Genomic DNA, 21,175 nt, shown 5'->3' with positions numbered 1-21,175 from the left:
AAAATAGTGAGAAACGTGCTGGAATCAATTAACTTGAAGGGGGTATTTGAATTCCAACTCAGCGTTAGATATCTCCCCGTTTCTACTAGATTAATTATGTACCTTAGATATATTATTCATTATGTTTTTAAACAGAAACTTGTGCCATACCAATATAGATGTATCACTTTTAATTTGTTCCTAGATTTTATATAATGAGGGTGTATACATATATTCTTTCATAACATATAGAACTATATCCATTTTTATATATTTTTTAATTTTAAAACATGAACTAGATTTTGTTTATGTATACAGTAGTTTATGCCGAATTAACATTTAGGTTTTTATATAGACCTCATGTTCTGGTTTAACAATGTCCCTACTCCCTTTGCCAAGAAATCTTTTGCATTCTTTGCACTGTGTTAAAATAACACCACTATTATTGTAACTTATAATTGACATTTCTATATGAATTGTGGAGTTTAGGTTCTTGCTTAACACACTGATCTAAATAATTTATAAATGACATTCTAAGTTTTATAATATTGTATTTGATTTTATGTATGGTTGCCTCTAGTAATATAGGTTTGCCAATACCACCTTTAAATGACGTTGTATACCTCCTTTTCTATGACCAATCTATTGTGACCAATAAGAAATTGGGATACACCTTTAAAAAGGTGCACCTGCTGCAACATCTCATCTTGAGAAAGCCCTGTAAAGGGAGAAACGTGTTGATGTTTGTTGCTATTTATGAACTTTAAAGAGTGTTTCACAGCCTATGGTTGCTGCTACAGATTGATGCTGTTTGCTATCTGTGAAACTCTGAACATTACATTGTTTTGGTGCTTGTCTATGCACTTATATCACCAGCCTAATTGAAGGTGAGGACACTGGACTTTGAACCAACTTTCATAGCTACACATACTATACAGCACCTTTCAATAGTATCCTGCGTGCTTTGGGCACTTAAAGAGTGGATACTCTGTCATCGTAGAACAAAGCAGCTGGTACCTGAAGGCGATCGCATAAGGACCAATCGGAGTGCTTAGCCAAGCCAGCCCCCATATAGGTGACGTCACTTCCGCCACGGCGGAAATTTTCTTTTCACAGAATCGAGAGCCGCAGTGTTTGGGGGTAAGCCCGCATCGTCTATCCACATTTTAACTCCTATCTGGATTGCTCAAGTACATTTGGTCATAAGGATAGACATTTTATGACTGGTAATGGTGTATTGGAAACCTTTTTGTTTTATATACGGAGACGTCCGTTTTTTAGTTTATTGTGTTTTTATTTTGACATCTGTTTTTTCTGCTGATATAATGTATTCAATTTTAGGCAGAGCCTTGCAAATAACACGAAGTCTGTCACTTATTTATTAAATAACTTTTTGATTATTCACATCTGTTCCAAGTATACACTAATCACTCTTTCACTAAGCAATTTTACTATTGTTACATTTCTTTTCACATTTGTACTTTGTGACTTTACACATCTTTGTTTATCCTGTAAATTAGATATATTTACAAGTTTTTTTCTAGCTAGGAACACTACCTCTCACTATTTTCCTACACTTTTAGCTATAGCGCTCCTGTCTAAACGATATTTTCTGTCAATTTTATACACCTATGTTAGGGACTTTTTAGGTATTTCAGGAGTTTGGTGTTTTTACCCTGCGCCTATTAATTCATACCTTTGGTATTTGAATTCCATATCTATATTAAAAAGTACCTTATACAAATCTTCGTTACATCTTATGAATTAAACGCCATCTAAAATATTACTAACATTACAAATCTGATTTTAAAAAGGGGAGAGTTTACTATCACTTTAAGCAAATATGCAATGCCATGTATGCAACCAACACTGTATAAGATGCAACAAAGAAAAATAAACAGGAACCAGTGTTAATTTCGTCGACTAAAACTAGACTAAAATGACTATAAAACTAAAGAAATTCTGATGACTAAAATACGACTAAAAGTAAAATGACATTTTAGTCAAAAGACTATGACTAAAACTAAATCAAAATTTGCTGACAAAAACATTTTATTCAAGTTGTTATAATCAATCCATATGCAATTACTGCTCTTTTGTAAAATTTACGAAACTTAATTTTATTAAATTTTAAGATAAAGACATGTTATATACCACAACAGTTAAATCTATTAAATCTGTATTGCCTGTTCAAACCTTAATACCATAAATAAAAACAGGTTAATAAACCTTTACTCCAGGAGTATATAATGAGTTTGGAAGTTCTAGAGAAGTGCTAATATCGTTGCCAAAACTTTTTCGAATCTGTGAAGTGAACAATCAATTGATTCTTCCTATAGAAATAAGAATAACCCACAAGTATGGGTTTAAGTTATGCTGTGCCTGTGCTAGCTGCAGAAACTTTTTGCTGTGTTGAGTTACTTGATACTTGTTTTAATTATTAACAGAGAACTGTTAAAGTTTTTATATTGGGTAATATGTGCAATACAGCCAATACAGTTTACAGTTTTGTTTTTTTATATTTTAAAGTTGCACTTCTGTTTGTTTATGAAACTTGGTTTTATTTCATTTTAAGTTTAATAAAGATGTTACATATCACAACGGCTAAATCTGTGTCTATTGCATGTTTAAACCTTAATAACATAAATATTAACAGGTGTTATGTTTACTCCTGGAGTATATAATCAGTTTGCAAATTATAGAAAAATGCTTAAATAATGCATTACACTTTAACTAAACCCCTTAGATTTTAGTTGACTAAAATCTACTGGAGATTCAGTCGACTAAAACAATTCAGATGACTAAAATACGACTAAAACTAAAATGGCATTTTAGTCAAAAGACTAAAACTAAGATTAAATTGAAATTTTCCATCAAAATTAACACTGACAGGAACCCTATTAAACCTTATTGCTTGCAAAGGAAACAGCTACTTAGGTTTTTGGCCAATACTTTGTGAGCAAGTCTGAATAATAATAATTAAAAAAAAAACAAAACTAACAAGCAATTATACTCTTTAAATAGGATCAACAAGAATCATGTCTCCATAGGTTAAGTCACCTATAGATTAATAGTAAGCACCATTACCCCGGCCGCAGGCATCAAAGCATGAATACTATATATAACTGGGCACTCCATTGGCATAGCAAATTTAGAGATCCCATTGGTAACAATCATAAGCACTTAACTTCTGTAGCTACATAAATATATGGATTTACAACCAAGCTTCCAGACATGAGAAAACAGTAATAAACTAATACATTACCCTATAAAATTTAAGGGCTTAAAAAATATTGTAAGAATGTACCATATAGAAAATAAACATGCTGAGCTGCTCGTTTCACTTATTGCTTGGTAGTGTAGCACTCTGAGCATCAGATCCTCAGATAGTCATGTAAAATAATAACATAGTACATCTCCCACTGTTAATAAAAGTCTGTGGTCAAATAATCGTCCAGCAACGAAATAAACATTAACCCACTCCTATTCCAAAATGATTGTGTAGTAGTACAAAATTATCATCTATTTAACCCACACCTGATTTATAAGAAGTATGTATATGTCGCTATATCCACATGCCAGACATAGCCACGGCCGAAATACTAGAGATCACTTCCGAGGGGGTAAAGTGAATTTTAAGCACTTGGGGCACTTACACTCAACTGTGCAGCTAGAAAAAATTTGTATTGCCCCAACATCATTGGTTGATCCACACTTTGAGGTAAGTAGCAGAGCTCAGACAGATGGCCCAATACCTTATCTAGTTTTCTGAGCTGTCCGCTTTATCATGCAATCCGGCTTTCCTGATGTTTCCTCAGCACAAGTCTATACTTTGCACTATACTATCAGCCGAAAAATTGTCCATCTTTTTGTCCAGCTCTTAAGAATTCTTCTTAATTTGGTTGTTGCTCTGTCTCTAATACCACAATGGATTTCAGACTTTCTTCTTCTCTGTTCATTTTTCTATATGTAACAAATGTCTAATAGCTATGGCTGTTACCTTGGCTGCTGGGCTTAAAGCCTTTATTCATAAGGCATATACTGGTCATTCTACTAGAACAGTTGCCACTTATTGCACTTTTTAAAAATGTTATTACTTTGTTGTTTATGCCTCTTCTGAGGATTTTCTTGACAGTAAAGTTCTTTAGTCTGTGTCTCCCTTATTTCATGGCAATCTTGTAGGCTTCACTGCTTCTGATGTCTCATGGACTCTTACAATCTGATGAAAGAAAATAAAATGTTTATGCTTACTTGATACATTAATCTCTTTCATGATGATGAGAGTCTATGAGCCCTGACCTTTATTTTTGTTAAATTGTGGTCAGTACTTGTTTTGCATTTATTTTGCCCTGCTTTGTCCTCTCTCCTTTTCTGTTTCCTCCATCTACTTGGCAATTTGTATGACTGAGATTTCAGGGTAGGTGGGAGGATGTAAAGCTCTGGTATGTTGGGAAATGTGTTTACCCTCCTGTTCACTAGGAGGGGGCAACCGGTAATGTTTTTGTCAACTTTCACCATCATGAAAGAAATTAATCGGGTAAGCATATATTTTGGATTCATTTTCATGTTATCATACTTTCCTTCACTACCTGTAATACTCAAACATTTAAAAAAAAATATTACTGCTATTCTGTACATTTAATAACTCCACTGATATCCAAGACCTTTCAGTTAACCTTATGGCATAAAGCAGTTTCAGTATTATACAGAACAACTTCAATATACAGCTGCAGAACCGGATCATGGACCCCCTAAAGCAGGGGTACCCATACTTTAGTGAGATGGAGGCTACTGTCTTGTGTGATAAACATATACATGAACTTGCAAGCAAGAATGAACTTTGTTTAATACCAGGACTAATACTCTTGTGCTTAATTCCACTTGTTTTAATTAAAGCTACTATAGCGATGCAGACTTCTTACGCAATATACACTTACGTTTCTCGCAACCTTAACCCATACTTCATGACTGGCTGAGAGGGAAATCACACAACAGTCTTGTGATCTACTAGTCAGCGCTTAGAGATATAATGGTAGTTCCGTGCCTCAAAGGCTAAGTTTTAGACCAAAGGCATGGCAGAGATGCATTTCCCATGATACTTAGGCACTCTGCAGTCCAGTCAAGCATCATGGGAAATGTAGTTCTGAAACATATGGAGTGCCAAGGTTTGCTATTACTGTCCTAGATGAAGAGAGAGACCTGGGCACATGGTTCTTCATTACTTATTAGTTGTCTCTGACAATTTACAACATATTCATGTAGCAAGAGATAAAATTAACTGTGCTATGTTAATTGGGTTGGATTTGAGCAGTCTGCAGGGCAATTTTAAGGCTTGAGCCCAAAAGTAACCAGAGGAACCCCTACTTTATTTCCTGTTTCTCTTGTTAAGTGTATCCAGTCCACGGATCATCCATTACTTATGGGATATATTCTCCTTCCCAACAGGAAGCTGCAAGAGTCCACCCACAGCAAAGCTGCTATATAGCTCCTCCCCTAACTGCCATTCCCAGTCATTCTCTTGCAAGTCTCAACATAGATAGGAGGTCGTGAGAGTCTGTGGTTTTTTATACTTAGTTTATTTCTTCAATCAAAAGTTTGTTATTTTTAAATGGCACCGGAGTGTGCTGTTTATCTCAGGCAGTATTTGGAAGAAGAATCTGCCTGCGTTTTTTCTATGATCTTAGCAGACGTAACTAAGATCCAGTTGCTGTTCTCACACATTCTGAGGAGTAAGGTACTTCAGAGGGGGAATGGCGTGCAGGTTTTCCTGCAAATAAGGTATGTGCAGTAAAATATTTTTCTAAGGAATGGAATTGACTAAGAAAATACTGCTGATACCGAAGTAATGTAAGTACAGCCTTTAAATGCAGTGAAAGCGACTGGTACCAGGCTGATTGATAGAGATATATGCTAAGGTATGTGCAGTAATATATTTTTCTAAGGAATGGAATTGACTAAGAAAATACTGCTGATACCGAAGTAATGTAAGTAAAGCCTTAAATGCAGTGATAGCGACTGGATCAGGCTTATTAATAGACATACATACTCTTATAAGAATGTGTTTTAAAACGTTTGCTGGCATGTTTAATCGTTTTTTAACATATGTTTATTGATAAAACTTATTGGGGCCTAATTTTTCCACATGGCTGGCTTAAATTTTGCATAGAAACAGTTATAGGGAAGGTAATCCACAGCTCAGCTGTGGCAGTTTTGTTGTGTCTGTTTAAAAAAATGTCGTTTTTTTTTTTTTTTTTTTTTTATCTGTTTTTTGCATTAAGGGGTTAATCATCCATTTGCAAGTGGGTGCAATGCTCTGTTAACTTATTACATGTACTGTAAACATTTCGTTTGATTTACTGCCTTTTTTCACTGTTTTTCAAATTTTGACAAAATTTGTTTCTCTTAAAGGCACAGTAACGTTTGTTATATTTGCTTGTTAACTTGATTTAAAGTGTTTTCCAAGCTTACTAGTCTCTTTATTAGTTCTAACATGTCTAACATAGAGGAGGCTCTGTGTTTATTATGTTTAAAGCCATGGTGGAACCCCATTTTAGAATGTGTACCAGATGTACTGATTTCATGTTAAACAATAAAGATCATTTTTTGTATTTAAAACATTATCACCAGAGGATTCTGTCGAGGGGGAAGTTATGCCGACTAACTCTCCCCACGTGTCAGACCCTTTGACTCCCGCTTTAGGGACTCACGCTCAAATGGCGCCAAGTACATCAAGGGCACCCATAGCGTTTATTTTACCAGAGGATTCTGTCGAGGGGGAAGTTATGCCGACTAACTCTCCCCACGTGTCAGACCCTTTGACTCCCGCTCCAGGGACTCACACTCAAATGGCGCCAAGTATATCAATGGCGCCCATAGCGTTTATTTTACAAGACATGGCAAAGGTTGTGTATAATACACTGGCAGCAGTATTAGTCAGACTACCTGAAATTAAAGGAAAGCAAAACAGCTCTGGGGGTAGATACAGAGCATACAGACGCTTTAAGAACCATGTCTGATACTACCTCACAATATGCTTAGTCTGTGGGTGATATTTGTGACTCAGGGAAGATGATTTAACCTGATTCTGATATTTCTACATTTAAAATTTATGCTTGAGAACCTCCACTTGTTGCTCAGGGAGGCTTTAGCTGCTCTGAATGAATGTGTACAATCGCAGTGCCAGAGAAATTGTGTAGACTGGATAAATAATATGCAGTGCCGGTGTGTACTTATGTTTTTCCAATACCTAAAGAGGTTTACTAAAATTTTTCATAAGGAATGAGATAGACCAGGTGTTCCGTTCTCTTCCCCTCCTATTTTTTAGAAGAATGTTTTCTAATAGTTGCCACCACACGGGACTTATGGCAGACAGTTCCTAAGGTGGAGAGAAGAGTTTCTACTCTAGCTAAGCGTACCACTACCTCTGGCGAGGACTGTTGTGCTTTTTTAGATCCAATGGATAAAAAATGTTTATTCAACAAGGTTTTATCCTGCAGCCCCTTGCACGCATTGCTCCTGTCACTGCTGCTGCGGCGTTCTGGTTTGAGTCTCTTGATGAGGCTTTACAGGCTCCATTGGATGAATATATTTGACAAGCTTAGAGCACTTAAGCTAGCCAATTCCTTTGTTTTCTGATGCCTTTGTTCCTTTGACTAGACTAACGGCTAAGAATTCTGTTTTTTACTATACTGGCGCGCAGATCGCTATGGCTTATATCATGGTCAGCTGTCGTGACTTTAATAAATAAGCTACTTAACTTCCCTTCAAGGGGCAGACCCTATTCAGGCCTAGTTTGAAGGAGATTATTACTTATATCACTGGAGGAAAAGATCATGCCCTTCCTCAGGACAGGTCCAAATCAAGGGACAAAAAAGGCCTAATTTTCGTGCCTTTCGAAAATTCAAGGCAGGTGTGGCATCAACTTCCTCTAAGGCAAAATAAGAGGGAACTTTTGCTCAGTCCAAGGCGGTCTGGAGACAACCGGACCTGGAACAAAGATAAGCAGGTCAAGGAGCCTGCTGCTGCCTCTAAAACAGCATGAGGAACGGACCCCTATCTGGTAACGGATCCTATAGGGGGCAGACTTCATTCTTCGCCCAGGCGTGGGCAAGAGATGCCCAGGATCCCTGGGCATTGGAAATTATACCCCAGAGATATCTTCTGGATTTCAAAGCTTTCCCCCCCAAAAAAGGGGAGTTTTTGCCTTTCACATTTATCTGCAAACCAGATAAAGAAAGAGACATTCTTGCATTGTGTACGTGACCCATTCAGTTCCAATAGAGGAACAGGGACACAGTTTTCCTCAAATCGGTTTGTGGTTCCCAAGGAAAGGAAACCTTCAGACCTATTTTGGATCTAAAAGATCTTAAACAAATTCTTTAGAATTCTATCATTTAAGATGGAAACTATTTGTACCATCTTAACTATGATCCAGGAGAGTCAATAGAGGACTACAATGGATTTGAAGGATGCTTATCCTCACATTACGATGCATAAAGATCACCATCGGTTTTTCAGGTTTGCCTTTCTAGACAGGCATTACCAGTTTGTAGCTCTTTCCTTTGGGTTAACTACAGCCCCTAGAATCTTTATGGAGGTTCTGGGGTCACTTTGGCTGTCCTTAGGCCGCGGGGCATAGAAGTGGCCCCTTATTTAGACGACATCCTGATACAGGCGTCAAACATCCAAGTTGCCAAGTCTCATACGGACGTAGTACTGGCATTTCTGAGATCGCATGGGTGGAAAGTGAACAAGGAAAGAGTTCTCTATCCCCAATATCAAGGGTTTCCCTCCTAGGGATTCTGATAGATTTTGTAGAAATTAAAATTTACCTGACGGAGTCCAGGTTGTCAAAGTTTCTAAATTTCTGCCGTGTTCTTCATTCCATCCGCGCCCTTTGGTGGCTCAGTACATGAATGTAATCGGCTTAATGGTAGCGGCAAGGGACATAGTACCGTTTGCACGCCTACATTTCAGACCACTGCAACTATGCATGCTCAGCCAGAGGAACGGGGATTACACAGATTTGTTCTCCTGTTAAATCCGGACCAAGAAACCAGAGATTCTCTTCTCTGGTGACTATCTCGGGTCCATCTGTCCAAGGGTATGACCTTCCGCAGGTCAGATGGGACAATTGTTACAACAGATGCCAGCCTTTTAGGTTGGGATACAGTCTGGAACTCCCTGAAGGCTCAGGGATAGTGGACTCAGGAGGAGACCCTCCTTCTAATGAATATTCTGGAACTGGGAGCGATATTCCATGCTTTTCAGACTTGGCCTCAGTTAGCAACTCTGAGGTACATCATATTTCAGTCGGACAATATCACGACTGTGGCTTACATCAACCATCAAGGGGGAACAGAAGTTCCCTAGCAATGTTAGAAGTCTTAAAATAATTCACTGGACAGAGACTCACTCTTGTCTAAAAGCTATCCCTATCCCAGGTGTTGAGAACTGGGAGGCAGATTTTCTAAGTCGTCAGACTTTTCATCCGGGGGAGTGGGAATTCCCTCCGGAGGGGTTTGCACAAGATCAAGCAGGAGAGTGCTTTGGTGCTTTTGACAGCGCCTGCGTGGCCACGCAGGACCTGGTATGCAGATCTGGTGGACATGTCATCCTTTCCACCACGGTCTCTGCTTCTGAGACAGGACCCTCTACCTCAGGGTCTTTTCAACCATCTAAATATAACTAATCTGAGATGGACTGCCTGGAAACAGAACGCTTGATGTTATCAAAGCATGGCTTCTCCGAGTCAGTAATTGATACCTTAATACAGGCATAAAAGCCTGTCTCTAGGAAAATTTAACATAAGATATGGTGTAAATATCTTATTGTTATGAATCCAAGGGTTACTCATGGAGTAAAGTCTGGATTCCCAGGATATTATCTTTTCTCCAAGATGATTTTGAGAAAAGGGTTGTCAGCTAGTTCTTTAAAAGGACAGATTTCTACTCTGTCTATTCTTTTGCACAAGCGTCTGGCAGGTATTCTAGACGTTCAGGCATTTGGTCAGGCTTTGGTTAGAACCAAGCCTGTGGTTAAAAATGTTGCTCCGCCATGGAGCTTAAAGCTGGTTCTTAAGGTTCTTCAAGGAGTTCCATTTGAACCTTTTCATTCCATAGATATCAAACTTCTATCTTGGAAAGTTCCTTTTTGGTAGCTATTTCCTCGGCTCATAGAGTCTCCGAGTTATCTGCGTTGCAATGTGATTCTCCTTATCTGGTTCTCCGTACGGATAAGGTAGTCCTGTGTACCAACCTGGGTTTTTACCTAAGGTGGTATCTAACAAGAATATCACTCAAGAGATTGTTGTTCCATTCTTGTATCCTAATCCTTCTTCAAAGAAGGAACGTCTATTACACAATTTGGACGTGGTTCGTGTTTTAAAGTTTTACTTACAAGCTACTACAGATTTTCATCAAACATTCACCTTGTTTGTTGTCTATTCTGGACAGAGGAGAGGTCAAAGGACTTCAGCAACCTCTCTGTCTTTTTGGTTAAAAAGCATAATTCATTTAGCTTATGAGACTGCTGGACAGCAGCCTCCTGAAGGGATTACAGCTCATTCTACTAGAGCTGTGGTTTTCACTTGGGCCTTTTTTAAATGTGGCTTCTGTTGAACAGATTACAAGACGGAGTCTTGGTCTGCGTTTCATACTTTTTCAAATTTAACAAATTTGATACCTTGCTTCTTCGGAGGCTATTTTTGGGAGAAAGGGTTTTTTACAGGCAGTGGTAACTTCCGTTTAAGTACCTGCCTTGTCCCTCCCATCATCCGTGTACTTTAGCTTTGGTATTGGTATCCCATAAGTAATGGATGATCCGTGGACTGGATACACTTAACAAGAGAAAACATAATTTATGCTTACCTGATAAATTTATTTCTCTTGTAGTGTATCCAGTCCACGGCCCGCCCTGTCACTTTAAGGCAGGTAATTTTTCCATTAAACTACAGTCACCACTGCACCCTATGGTTTTCCTTTCTCTGCATGTTTTCGGTCGAATGACTGGTAATGGCAGTTAGGGAGGAGCTATATAGCAGCTTTGCTGTGGGTGGACTCTTGCAGCTTCCTGTTGGGAAGGAGAATATATCCCATAAGTAATGGATGATCCGTGGACTGGATACACTACAAGAGAAATAAATTTATCAGGTAAGCATAAATTATGTTTTTAACATGTGATATCTGATTATGTGGAGTCTAATACTACAAAAGATTTAGAAACCAGTTTCTCTCCTGACCACCACCTTGTCACTATGTAGTATCTTATTGAGAAGTTTGGGAATTCTAGTTCATGTAAATGTGCGCTGGTAATGCAAGAAATGCGCAATGCCAACATGACCTTGCGTTTGCATTGCCTGGAAGCCAAGCGCTCATGAGAGTTAATTTCCATAAGCTTCAATGTAAGCCTCATTCTCATGCCGATAGACACAGCAAACCACCTATCGCATGCACGGGGCAAATCGCACAGCAATAAATTAATATATACAGTATGTATATTAATATATACATATATATGTATGTGTTTATGTGTGTACCACAAAAATATATATGTATATAAGCATATACATAAATATTTAAAGTGAAAACACAGTCCCGTGTTGATCTCAATGTAAAGGCACACCCATATCCCCTCACTTTAACCCTTTGTAACTGCGCCCCTTTACAAGCGCACGTTAAAATTAGCTCCACTCGTAATCTAGTCCTTAGTCTACTGCTGGTTTGCTTAAACTAAGAAAGCTATAGACACATATATCACTGTTGTTTTCAATGTTGAATTGCCTATATGTCATTGTCATGACATAATTATATTTGTTGTAGATTGTTTTTATAAAATTAGCCTTTTTTTCTGATTGAGCGATATCTATCGTTGCCTTTTTTTATTTACATAATTCACTTTGCTAGCAATACTGTTTGTCTTCTTTATTAGGCCCAGATTACAAGTAGAGCACTTTCAATATCACAGGCCCACTCTAAGAGTAGCACACAATCTGGTATTACGAGTGAAAGGTAAAAAAAATTACCTGAAAATGTTACAACGGCATTCCCTATATTTTTAATGGATAGTGGGGTTGCACTAAGCATTGCTCATGACAATGCTATGACAATGGCCCTTTAAATAAAGCCCCTCTTCTGATGGATTAAGTTGACCTTCTGGGCAGCAGAGATAAGGAAAGGAAGGAATATCCCACAAAAATACACGGTTAAATATGAGTGTTCAGTAAATAGCACACCTGTCTGGTGTCCGGGTCTTATGTAACCACACTCACCCCAAGTATCCAGAATTAAGTTTATCCGTTCAGTATTTACAGAGTCCTCATAAACACTCCTAAGATATAGTTCATAGCAGCCGTCAGAGGGAAAGGAGACATCTGGGGGATCCGTAATCCATACGGGCTGAGAGCTTACTCAGCAAGCATCCATTGCTACCCTCTGGTCTGTACCTCTGTCTGGAATCCAGCGTGCGGCGCTCAGCTGTAAGGAGGTGACATCAGAAATGACGAAAGGGAGGCTGGAGGTGAGGGCTTTCTTTGCCCGGTGCTGGAACTCACCCAGAGTAGAAGCAGGGACCTGATGACTGGTGTCAATTAAAGTAGAAACAATATGGAGAAGGTCTCGCCTGAATAAAAGTATCTTTAATAAGCATCACGAAGATAAAAATATATCTGGAACAGTGCAATCACAGATACAAAGTGCATATGAGGGTGTAGCACCAAATGGTTGACATGTGACATTATGATTACGGCTTAGGGCCGAAACATGTCAACCATTTGGTGCTACGCACTCATATGCACTTTGTATCTGTGATTGCACTGTTCCAGATATATGTCTGCGTGATGCTTATTAAAGATACTTTTATTCAAGCGAGACCTTCTCCATATTGTTTCTACTTCTGGGCAGCAGGACATACATAACTGATCAGTTGTGCAAGGCATGCACTTTACTTACATTTATCAAATAGAATGACTCTCTTACCTCAGGGGAGGCAGCTTTTGAGAGGAAAGTTTTACAGTCTGCTATTTCTAGTTTAGAGTGTATTGCTCTTTTTCCCTTTTACTGTGTCATTCTCTTTCATGGTTGCATTCTTCTTGCTTTGTCACAGACCTAAATATTTATAATTCTAACCATCATATACTAGCACAGTTGAAATGATTGAACTGGAATTTGTGTACTTACAATTGAATCCCTTTATTTAACCATCTGAATGAAAGTAGATTAAGACTCTACCTTCTAAAGTCTGGGCTTGTGATCTTGCCCTCAGATAATGTCCTGTTCTTTATGTGCCTGTCTATGTTTTTCCTCTCCTCACCGTCCTATTTCCATTTGGATAATGTAAAAGTGATTAGTGGATTTGATGAGTGTCCTCAAGCAGTTTTACTTGATGTTCCTGCTTTTCTACAGGTGGATGGCTTACTTATAGCTTGTTTCAGGGGTTTTATCTGGGATCACAGGAATAAAATAAGATTTTAAAATGTTCATTGTTGAAAGAGGATGGTATCAAATGACTACAAACTTCTCTAAACACTTTTCCATGCATTTTACCAGTTTTAACGGCAGTGAATATTGCATCATTTCTATCTGTATAATGACTCCTTAGATTAATTATGTAGCATTTCAAATGCATTAATCTAATGTGCTTTTCAACTATAGGATGGGATGAACTATCATTGGCAAGATGGAAAAGATGTTACTCTTAACCGGTGGTCAAGAAATGAACAGGCAAAAGAAGATTGTGTTTTTATGGACAGTGATGGATTCTGGAAAACTCTAAATTGTGATGAGGAGCTACCAGGAGCATTTTGTTACTTTCCAGCAAAAAGTATGTTGCGTTTTTGTTTTTGTGTGTGTTTGGGGGGGGGGGGTATATTAAGGATTACAATTAAATGTATTTTTACCATTATCTTTAACTTATAAAATGAGGAGATAAAAGCACTTGCCAACTGCCAAAAATCTTGCCATTACTCTTTAGTAAGTTTTTTGTTTGTTTGGTTTTTTTTTTTTACTTTCATTTGCTTTTTTCTTACTCTCTATCTCTCTAACCCTCTATCATTCTCTCGCCTCATCCTTTTTATATCCTTCACATTAGATGAACCATCTGATCCCTAGAATTCTAACAATTTTGCGCTTTTCATATTAGATTTGCCAAACTAGATTCTGCTTTTTCTTCTATAAGGTAAGACAAGTCCACGGATTCATCCTTTACTTGTGGGATATTATCCTCCTGCTAACAGGAAGTGGCAAAGAGCACCACAGCAGAGTTGTCTCTATAGCTCCTCCCTTAGCTCCACCCCCAGTCATTCTCTTTGTCTACTCTAAGTACTAGGAAGGGTAAAGTGAAAGAGGTGATAAAATATTAGTTTTTAATTTCTTCAAGCAAGAGTTTGTTATTTTAAATGGTACCGGTGTGTACTATTTACTCTCAGGCAGCAGATGGATGAAGACTTCTGCCTAGAGGATGATGATCTTAGCATTTGTAACTAAGGTCCACAGAGGCTGAGGAGTACAGGAAACATCAGTGTGATGAACGTTTTCATGCTATGCAGCAGTGAGGTATGTTCAGTCATATTTTTCTGGAGAGACTGTGTATTTCAGAAAGGCTGACAGTATCCCCATGAGGGTAAGGGTAAGCAGTAAGCATAAGAGCTATAAGAAGGGCATTATTAAGCTTGCAAAAGGGGCTAATTACAAAAATGGTTGACACTGAGTTGTAAATGTTTGTGGGCAAACGTTTTATGAACTGGGAGTGCTGTTTAACGTTTTGTGGGCAATAACGTTTTGGGACACTTTATTGAGGGTACACTTGGCTTATTTTTTTGAGTTTCAGAACCCACATGGCTAGTTGAAAACCGCCCTGGTGCGGTTCTTTGAGGTTGTAGAGACATCGAGTGAGATGGGCGGGGCCTCTTTTCGCGCCTCAGATGCGCAGTTATTTTCTCGCAGCAAGCTCTAGCTCCTGAGGGCCCTGGTGAATGTTTTGGGCCAAATCGAAGCTTTTACCCCATATTTACTATCCCTGAGGGCAGGTAGGGCCACAGCAGGGCCGTGGCAAGGTGCTGAGGTTTTTTTTTTCCGGATTTAGGCCTAATTTCAATCCGGTTTGCACATCAAAGGGTTAAATATTAAAATTCCTTGTGGGGCAATCTTAACTACATATATTGTGTCTGCTTGCAAAATTTTGAAAAATTTGGTGAATTTTAAAGCTGTTTTGCAGACCGTGTATGCTTTTTTTCTCTTAAAGGCGCAGTACCGTTTTTTAAGATTGTTATTTTTTTCACTAAATAAAGTGTTTTCATGCTTGTTTATAGTCATTACTAGCCTGTTCAACATGTCTGACATTGAGGAAAGTCAATGTTCAATATGTTTAGAAGCCATTGTGGAACCTCCACTTAGAATGTGTCCCTCATGCACTGAAAGGTCAATAAATTGCAAAGAACATATTTTAGCTACTAAAAGTATGTCGCAGGATGATTCTCAGTCAGAAGGGAATCAGGTTATGCCATCTAATTCTTCCCAAGTGTCACAACCATTAACGACCGCACAAGCGACGCCAAGTACTTCTAGTGCGTCTAATTCTTTCACCCTGCAAGATATGGCCGCAGTTATGAATACTACCCTCATAGAGGTTTTATCTAAGCTGCCTGGGTTGCAGGGGAAGCACAGTAGGTCTGGTGTGAGAACAAACGCTGAGCCCTCTGACGCTTTATTAGCCATATCCGATGTACCCTCACAATGCTCTGAGTTGGGGGTGAGGGATTTGCTGGCTGAGGGAGAGATTTCTGATTCAGGAAATATGTTCCCTCAGACAGACTCAGATATGACGGCTTTTAAATTTAAACTAGAACACCTCCGCTTATTGCTCAGGGAGGTTTTAGCGACTCTGGATGATTGTGACCCTATTGTAGTTCCAGAGAAATTGTGTAAAATGGACATATTTCTAGAGATTCCTGCCTACACTGATGTTTTTCCGGTCCCTAAGAGGATTTCTGACATTGTTACTAAGGAGTGGGATAGACCAGGTATTCCGTTCGCTCCCCCTCCTACTCTTAAGAAAATGTTTCCCATATCAGACACCATGCGGGACTCGTCGGCAGACGGTCCCTAAGGTGGAGGGAGCTATTTCTACCCTGGCTAAGCGTACAACTATACCTATTGAGGACAGTTGTGCTTTCAAAGATCCTATGGATAAAAAATTAGAGGGTCTCCTGAAGAAAATATTTGTTCATCAAGGTTTTATTCTCCAGCCTATAGCATGCATTGTTCCTGTAACTACTGCAGGGTCCTTTTGGTTCGAGGCTATTCAGGTTGAGACCCCATTAGATGATATTCTAGATAGAATTAGGGCTCTCAAGCTAGCTAATTCTTTCATTACAGATGCCGCTTTTCAACTGGCTAAATTAGCGGCGAAAAATTCAGGTTTTGCCATTTTAGCGCGTAGAGCGTTATGGCTTAAGTCCTGGTCTGCTGATGTGTCATCAAAAGCTAAGCTGTTAGCCATCCCTTTCAAGGGTAAGACCCTATTCGGGCCTGAACTGAAATAGATCATTTCAGACATCATTGAAGGAAAAAGGCCATGCCCTTTCTCAGGATAAGACAAATAAGATGAGGACCAAACAAAATAATTTTCGTTCCTTTCGGAACTTCAAAGGTGGTCCCTCTTCCTCTTCCCCTGCCGCAAGCAAGAGGGGAATTTTGCTCAATCCAAGTCAGTCTGGAGACCTAATCAGACTTGGAACAAGGGTAAACAGGCCAAGAAGCCCGCTGCTGCCACCAAGACAGCATGAAGGGGTAGCCCCCGATCCGGGACCGGATCTAGAAGGGGGCAGACTTTCTATCTTTGCTCAGGCTTGGGCAAGAGACGTTCAGGACTTCTGGGCTTTAGAAATCGTAACCCAGGGGTATCTTCTAGATTTCAAAGATTCTCCCCCAAGGGGGAGATTCCATCTTTCTCAATTGTCTGTAAACCAGACAAAAAGAGAGGCGTTCTTACGCTGTGTAGAAGACCTATATACCATGAGAGTGATCTGCCCAGTTCCGAAAACAGAACCAATCTGTTTGTGGTTCCCAAAAAAGAGGGAACCTTCAGACCAATTTTGGATCTCAAGATCCTAAACAAATTCCTCAGAGTCCCATCCTTCAAGATGGAGACCATTCGGACTATTTTGACGATGATCCAGGAGGGTCAATATATGACCACAGTGGGTTTAAAGGATGCGTATCTACACATCCCTATCCACAAAGATCATCACCAGTTCCTCAGGTTCGCCTTTCTGGACAAGCATTTCCAGTTTGTGGCTCTTCCCTTCGGGTTGGCCACAGCTCCCAGAATTTTCACAAAGGTGCTAGGGTCCCTTCTGGCGGTTCTAAGGCCGCGGGGCATAGCTGTGGCGCCCTATCTGGACGATATCTTAATCCAGGCGTCGACTTACCAACTAGCCAAGTCTCACACGGACATCGTGTTGGCTTTTCTAAGATCTCACGGGTGGAAGGTGAACGTAAAAAAGAGTTCACTTATCCCTCTCACAAGAGTTCCATTCCTGGGAACTCTGATAGATTCGGTGGACATGAAAATTTTTCTGACGGAGGTCAGGAAATCAAAGATTTTATCCATCTGCCGAGCTCTTCATTCCATTCCTCGGCCGTCAGTGGCTCAGTGTATGGAGGTAATCGGCTTAATGGTAGCGGCAATGGACATAGTTCCGTTTGCTCGCTTGCATCTCAGACCACTGCAACTATGCATGCTCAAACAGTGGAATGGGGATTATGCAGATTTATCTCCTCAGATAAATCTGGACCAAGAGACCAGAGAGTCTCTTCTTTGGTGGTTGTCACAGGATCATCTGTCCAAGGGAATGTGTTTCCGCAGGCCAGCGTGGGTCATAGTGACGACGGACGCCAGCCTATTGGGCTGGGGTGTAGTCTGGAATTCCCTGAAAGCACAGGGTTTGTGGACTCAGGAGGAGGTTCTCCTCCCGATAAATATTCTAGAACTGAGAGCGATATTCAACGCGCTTCAGGCGTGGCCTCAGCTGGCGTCGGCCAGATTCATAAGATTCCAGTCGGACAATATCACGACTGTAGCATATATCAATCATCAGGGGGGAACAAAGAGTTCTCTAGCGATGATAGAGGTTACCAAAATAATTCGATGGGCAGAGACTCACTCTTGCCATCTATCAGCAATCTATATCGCAGGAGTGGAGAACTGGAAAGCGGATTTTCTAAGTCGTCAGACTTTTCATCCGGGGGAGTGGGAACTCCATCCGGAGGTGTTTGCACAATTGATTCGGCAATGGGGCACACCAGAATTGGATCTGATGACATCTCGTCAGAACGCCAAACTTCCTTGTTACAGGTCCAGGTCAAGGGATCCTCAGGCAGTACTGATAGATGCTCTAGCAGTACCCTGGTCGTTCAACCTGGCTTATGTGTTTCCACCATTTCCTCTCCTTCCTCGTTTGATTGCCAGAATCAAACAGGAGAGAGCTTCAGTGATTTTGATAGCACCTGCGTGGCCACGCAGGACTTGGTATGCAGACCTGGTGGACATGTCATCTCTTCCACCATGGACTCTGCCACTGAGACAGGACCTTCTGATTCAAGGTCCATTGCAGCATCCAAATCTAGTTTCTCTGCGGCTGACTGCTTGGAGATTGAACGCTTGATCTTATCCAAGCGGGGTTTCTCGGAGTCGGTCATAGATACCTTGATTCAGGCTCGAAAGCCTGTCACTAGGAAAATTTATCATAAGATATGGCGTAAATATCTTTATTGGTGTGAATCCAAAGGCTACTCATGGAGTAAGATCAGGATTCCTAGGATTTTGTCCTTTCTCCAAGAAGGATTGGAGAAGGGGCTATCAGCTAGTTCCTTAAAGGGATAGATATCTGCTTTATCAATTCTACTGCACTAACGTCTGGCAGATGTTCCAGACGTTCTGTCAGGCTTTAGTTAGAATCAAGCCTGTGTTTAAACCTGTTGCTCCGCCATGGAGTTTGAATTTAGTTCTTAAAGTTCTTCAAGGGGTTCCGTTTGAACCTATGCATTCCATAGATATTAAGCTTCTATCTTGGAAAGTTCTGTTTTAGCTGCTATCTCTTCGGCTCGAAGAGTTTCTAAACTATCTGCATTGCAATGCGACTAGCCTTATCTTGTTTTTCATGCTGATAAGGTGGTTTTGCGTACCAAACCTGTATTCCTTCCTAAGGTTGTTACTAATAGGAATATCACTCAGGAAATTGTTGTTCCTTCTCTGTGTCCTAATCCTTCCTCTAAGAAGGAGCGTCTGTTGCACAACTTGGACGTGGTTCGTGCTTTGAAGTTTTACTTGCAATCGACCAAAGATTTCCGTCAAACATCTTCTTTGTTTGTTGTCTAATCTGGAAAACGTAGAGGTCAAAAAGCTACGGCTCTCTTGCCTTTTGGCTGAAAAGCATCATCCATTTGGCATACGAGACTGCTGGACAGCAGCCTCCTGACAGAATTACAGCTCACTCTACTAGTGCGGTGGCTTCCACATGGGCTTTTAAAAATTATGCTTCTGTTGAACAGATTTGTCAGGCTGCGACTTGGTCTTCGCTTCATACCTTTTCCAAATTTTCCAAATTTGATACTTTTGCTTCTTAGGAGGCTATTTTTGGGAGAAAAGTTCTTCAAGCAGTGGTGCCTTCTGTTTAACCATCTGTCTTGTCCCTCCCGTTCATCTGTGTCCTGTAGCTTTGGTATTTTATCCCACAAGTAAAGGATGAATCCGTGGACTCGTCGTACCTTATAGAAGAAAAGTAAATTCATGCTTACCTGATAAATTAATTTCTTCTATGGTACGACGAGTCCACGGCCCGCCCTGTCATTTTAAGACAGATTATATTTTTTGGTTTTACACTTCAGTCACCTCTGCACCTTGTAGTTTCTCCTTTTTCTTCCTGTACCTTCGGTCGAATGACTGAGGGGTGGAGCTAAGGGAGGAGCTATATAGACAGCTCTGCTGTGGTGCTCTTTGCCATTTCCTGTTAGCAGGAGGATAATATCCCACAAGTAAAGGATGAATCCGTGGACTCGTCTTACCATAGAAGAAATTAATTTATCAGGTAAGCATAAATTTACTTTTTTTCCTGTATTGAAACTGTGAAATATTCACACTAAAGGGACAGTAAAGTCATAATTAGACATTCATGATTTAGACAGAGAATACAATTTTTTTTTTTAAATTTAATTTTTATTTGATAATACATTTCAAAGTACAGAATGCAAGGAGATAAGTGCCATGTTATAACACAGTATTTACAATTACCAATAATAATTATACACAAATCATCAATATCAGCTTTCAACCTGCTGCGCATATCCAAGGTTATGTTACAATTTGATCTTCATAATATAATCCACTCAACACTGGAAATTATAAACAATACGCACACAGATTGGTCTTTTAGTTTAACATAACCTTAATTTTAGATCCTTATACTAATATGTTGCAAAGAAAACCTTAATACCACCCCTAAATGTCTTATCATTTTTATTTTACCAACCTCCCCCCCCCCCCCCCTCTCCAACCCTATCCACCCCTTCCCAATTATTGCGGGGGGAAACAGGGAATAAATAAATAAATAAATAAATGCTCTTCTCTCTCTCCCCCCTCCACTTATACTGATGTGGGGGGCAGACTGGCATAATGTTTTACCACACTCCCAGCAATACTAATTCTGAATTTCTAAATGGAAAAATCATGCAATCAATCTCAGCTGTAGAAAGAGTTTTAATAAATAATGATCACTTTGTGAAAAACTTTCTGACATCCCCTTCATCATTCATGTTAGTGTCTATCTGCTCTAGTATGCATTGCTTTTTCAAACAGTTTTTGACCTCCATGACAGTTGGAGTTACTTTCATCTTCCATTTTTTAAATATTAAGTATCTGTCTGCAATAACAGTCATATTGATTAATTTATGTTGTGGGTGTAATTTTTCCCTATCCCTCCTTAAAAACAGATTATAACTCAATGATAGTTCTAAAGGGAGGATCTTAAGGGAATTTTTTATCCAATATTCCACTTTCATCCAGAATTGACTGATTCTAGGACAGCTCCATATCATATGAACAAGGTCAGCTGTATATACTTGGCCAAGAGCTTTCCTGATTTGTTCCCAAATCTATAGAATTTGGCTTGGACTTTTAAGTCTTTATGAGTTGCCCGATGAAT

The 21,175-nt window shown here is 39.6% G+C and overlaps 1 protein-coding gene across 2 annotated transcripts in view; it reads left to right on the top strand.

Moving 5' to 3' along the window:
- LY75 (lymphocyte antigen 75) overlaps nt 1–21,175 on the top strand; it is a 1,208,875-nt gene that overhangs the window by 1,074,232 nt on the left and 113,468 nt on the right. For both annotated transcript variants that reach the window (XM_053698349.1, XM_053698347.1), the window contains one exon: nt 13,629–13,797. In XM_053698349.1, the coding sequence (XP_053554324.1) occupies nt 13,629–13,797 (169 nt within the window). The remainder of the gene's footprint in view (nt 1–13,628; nt 13,798–21,175) is intronic.

The sequence above is a fragment of the Bombina bombina genome, chromosome 1, assembly GCF_027579735.1.
Source record: "Bombina bombina isolate aBomBom1 chromosome 1, aBomBom1.pri, whole genome shotgun sequence".
In the NCBI taxonomy this organism is placed as follows: Eukaryota; Metazoa; Chordata; class Amphibia; order Anura; family Bombinatoridae; genus Bombina; species Bombina bombina.
The sequence above is the reverse complement of the archived record's forward strand: the minus strand, read 5'-3'. Positions and strand labels throughout refer to the sequence as shown.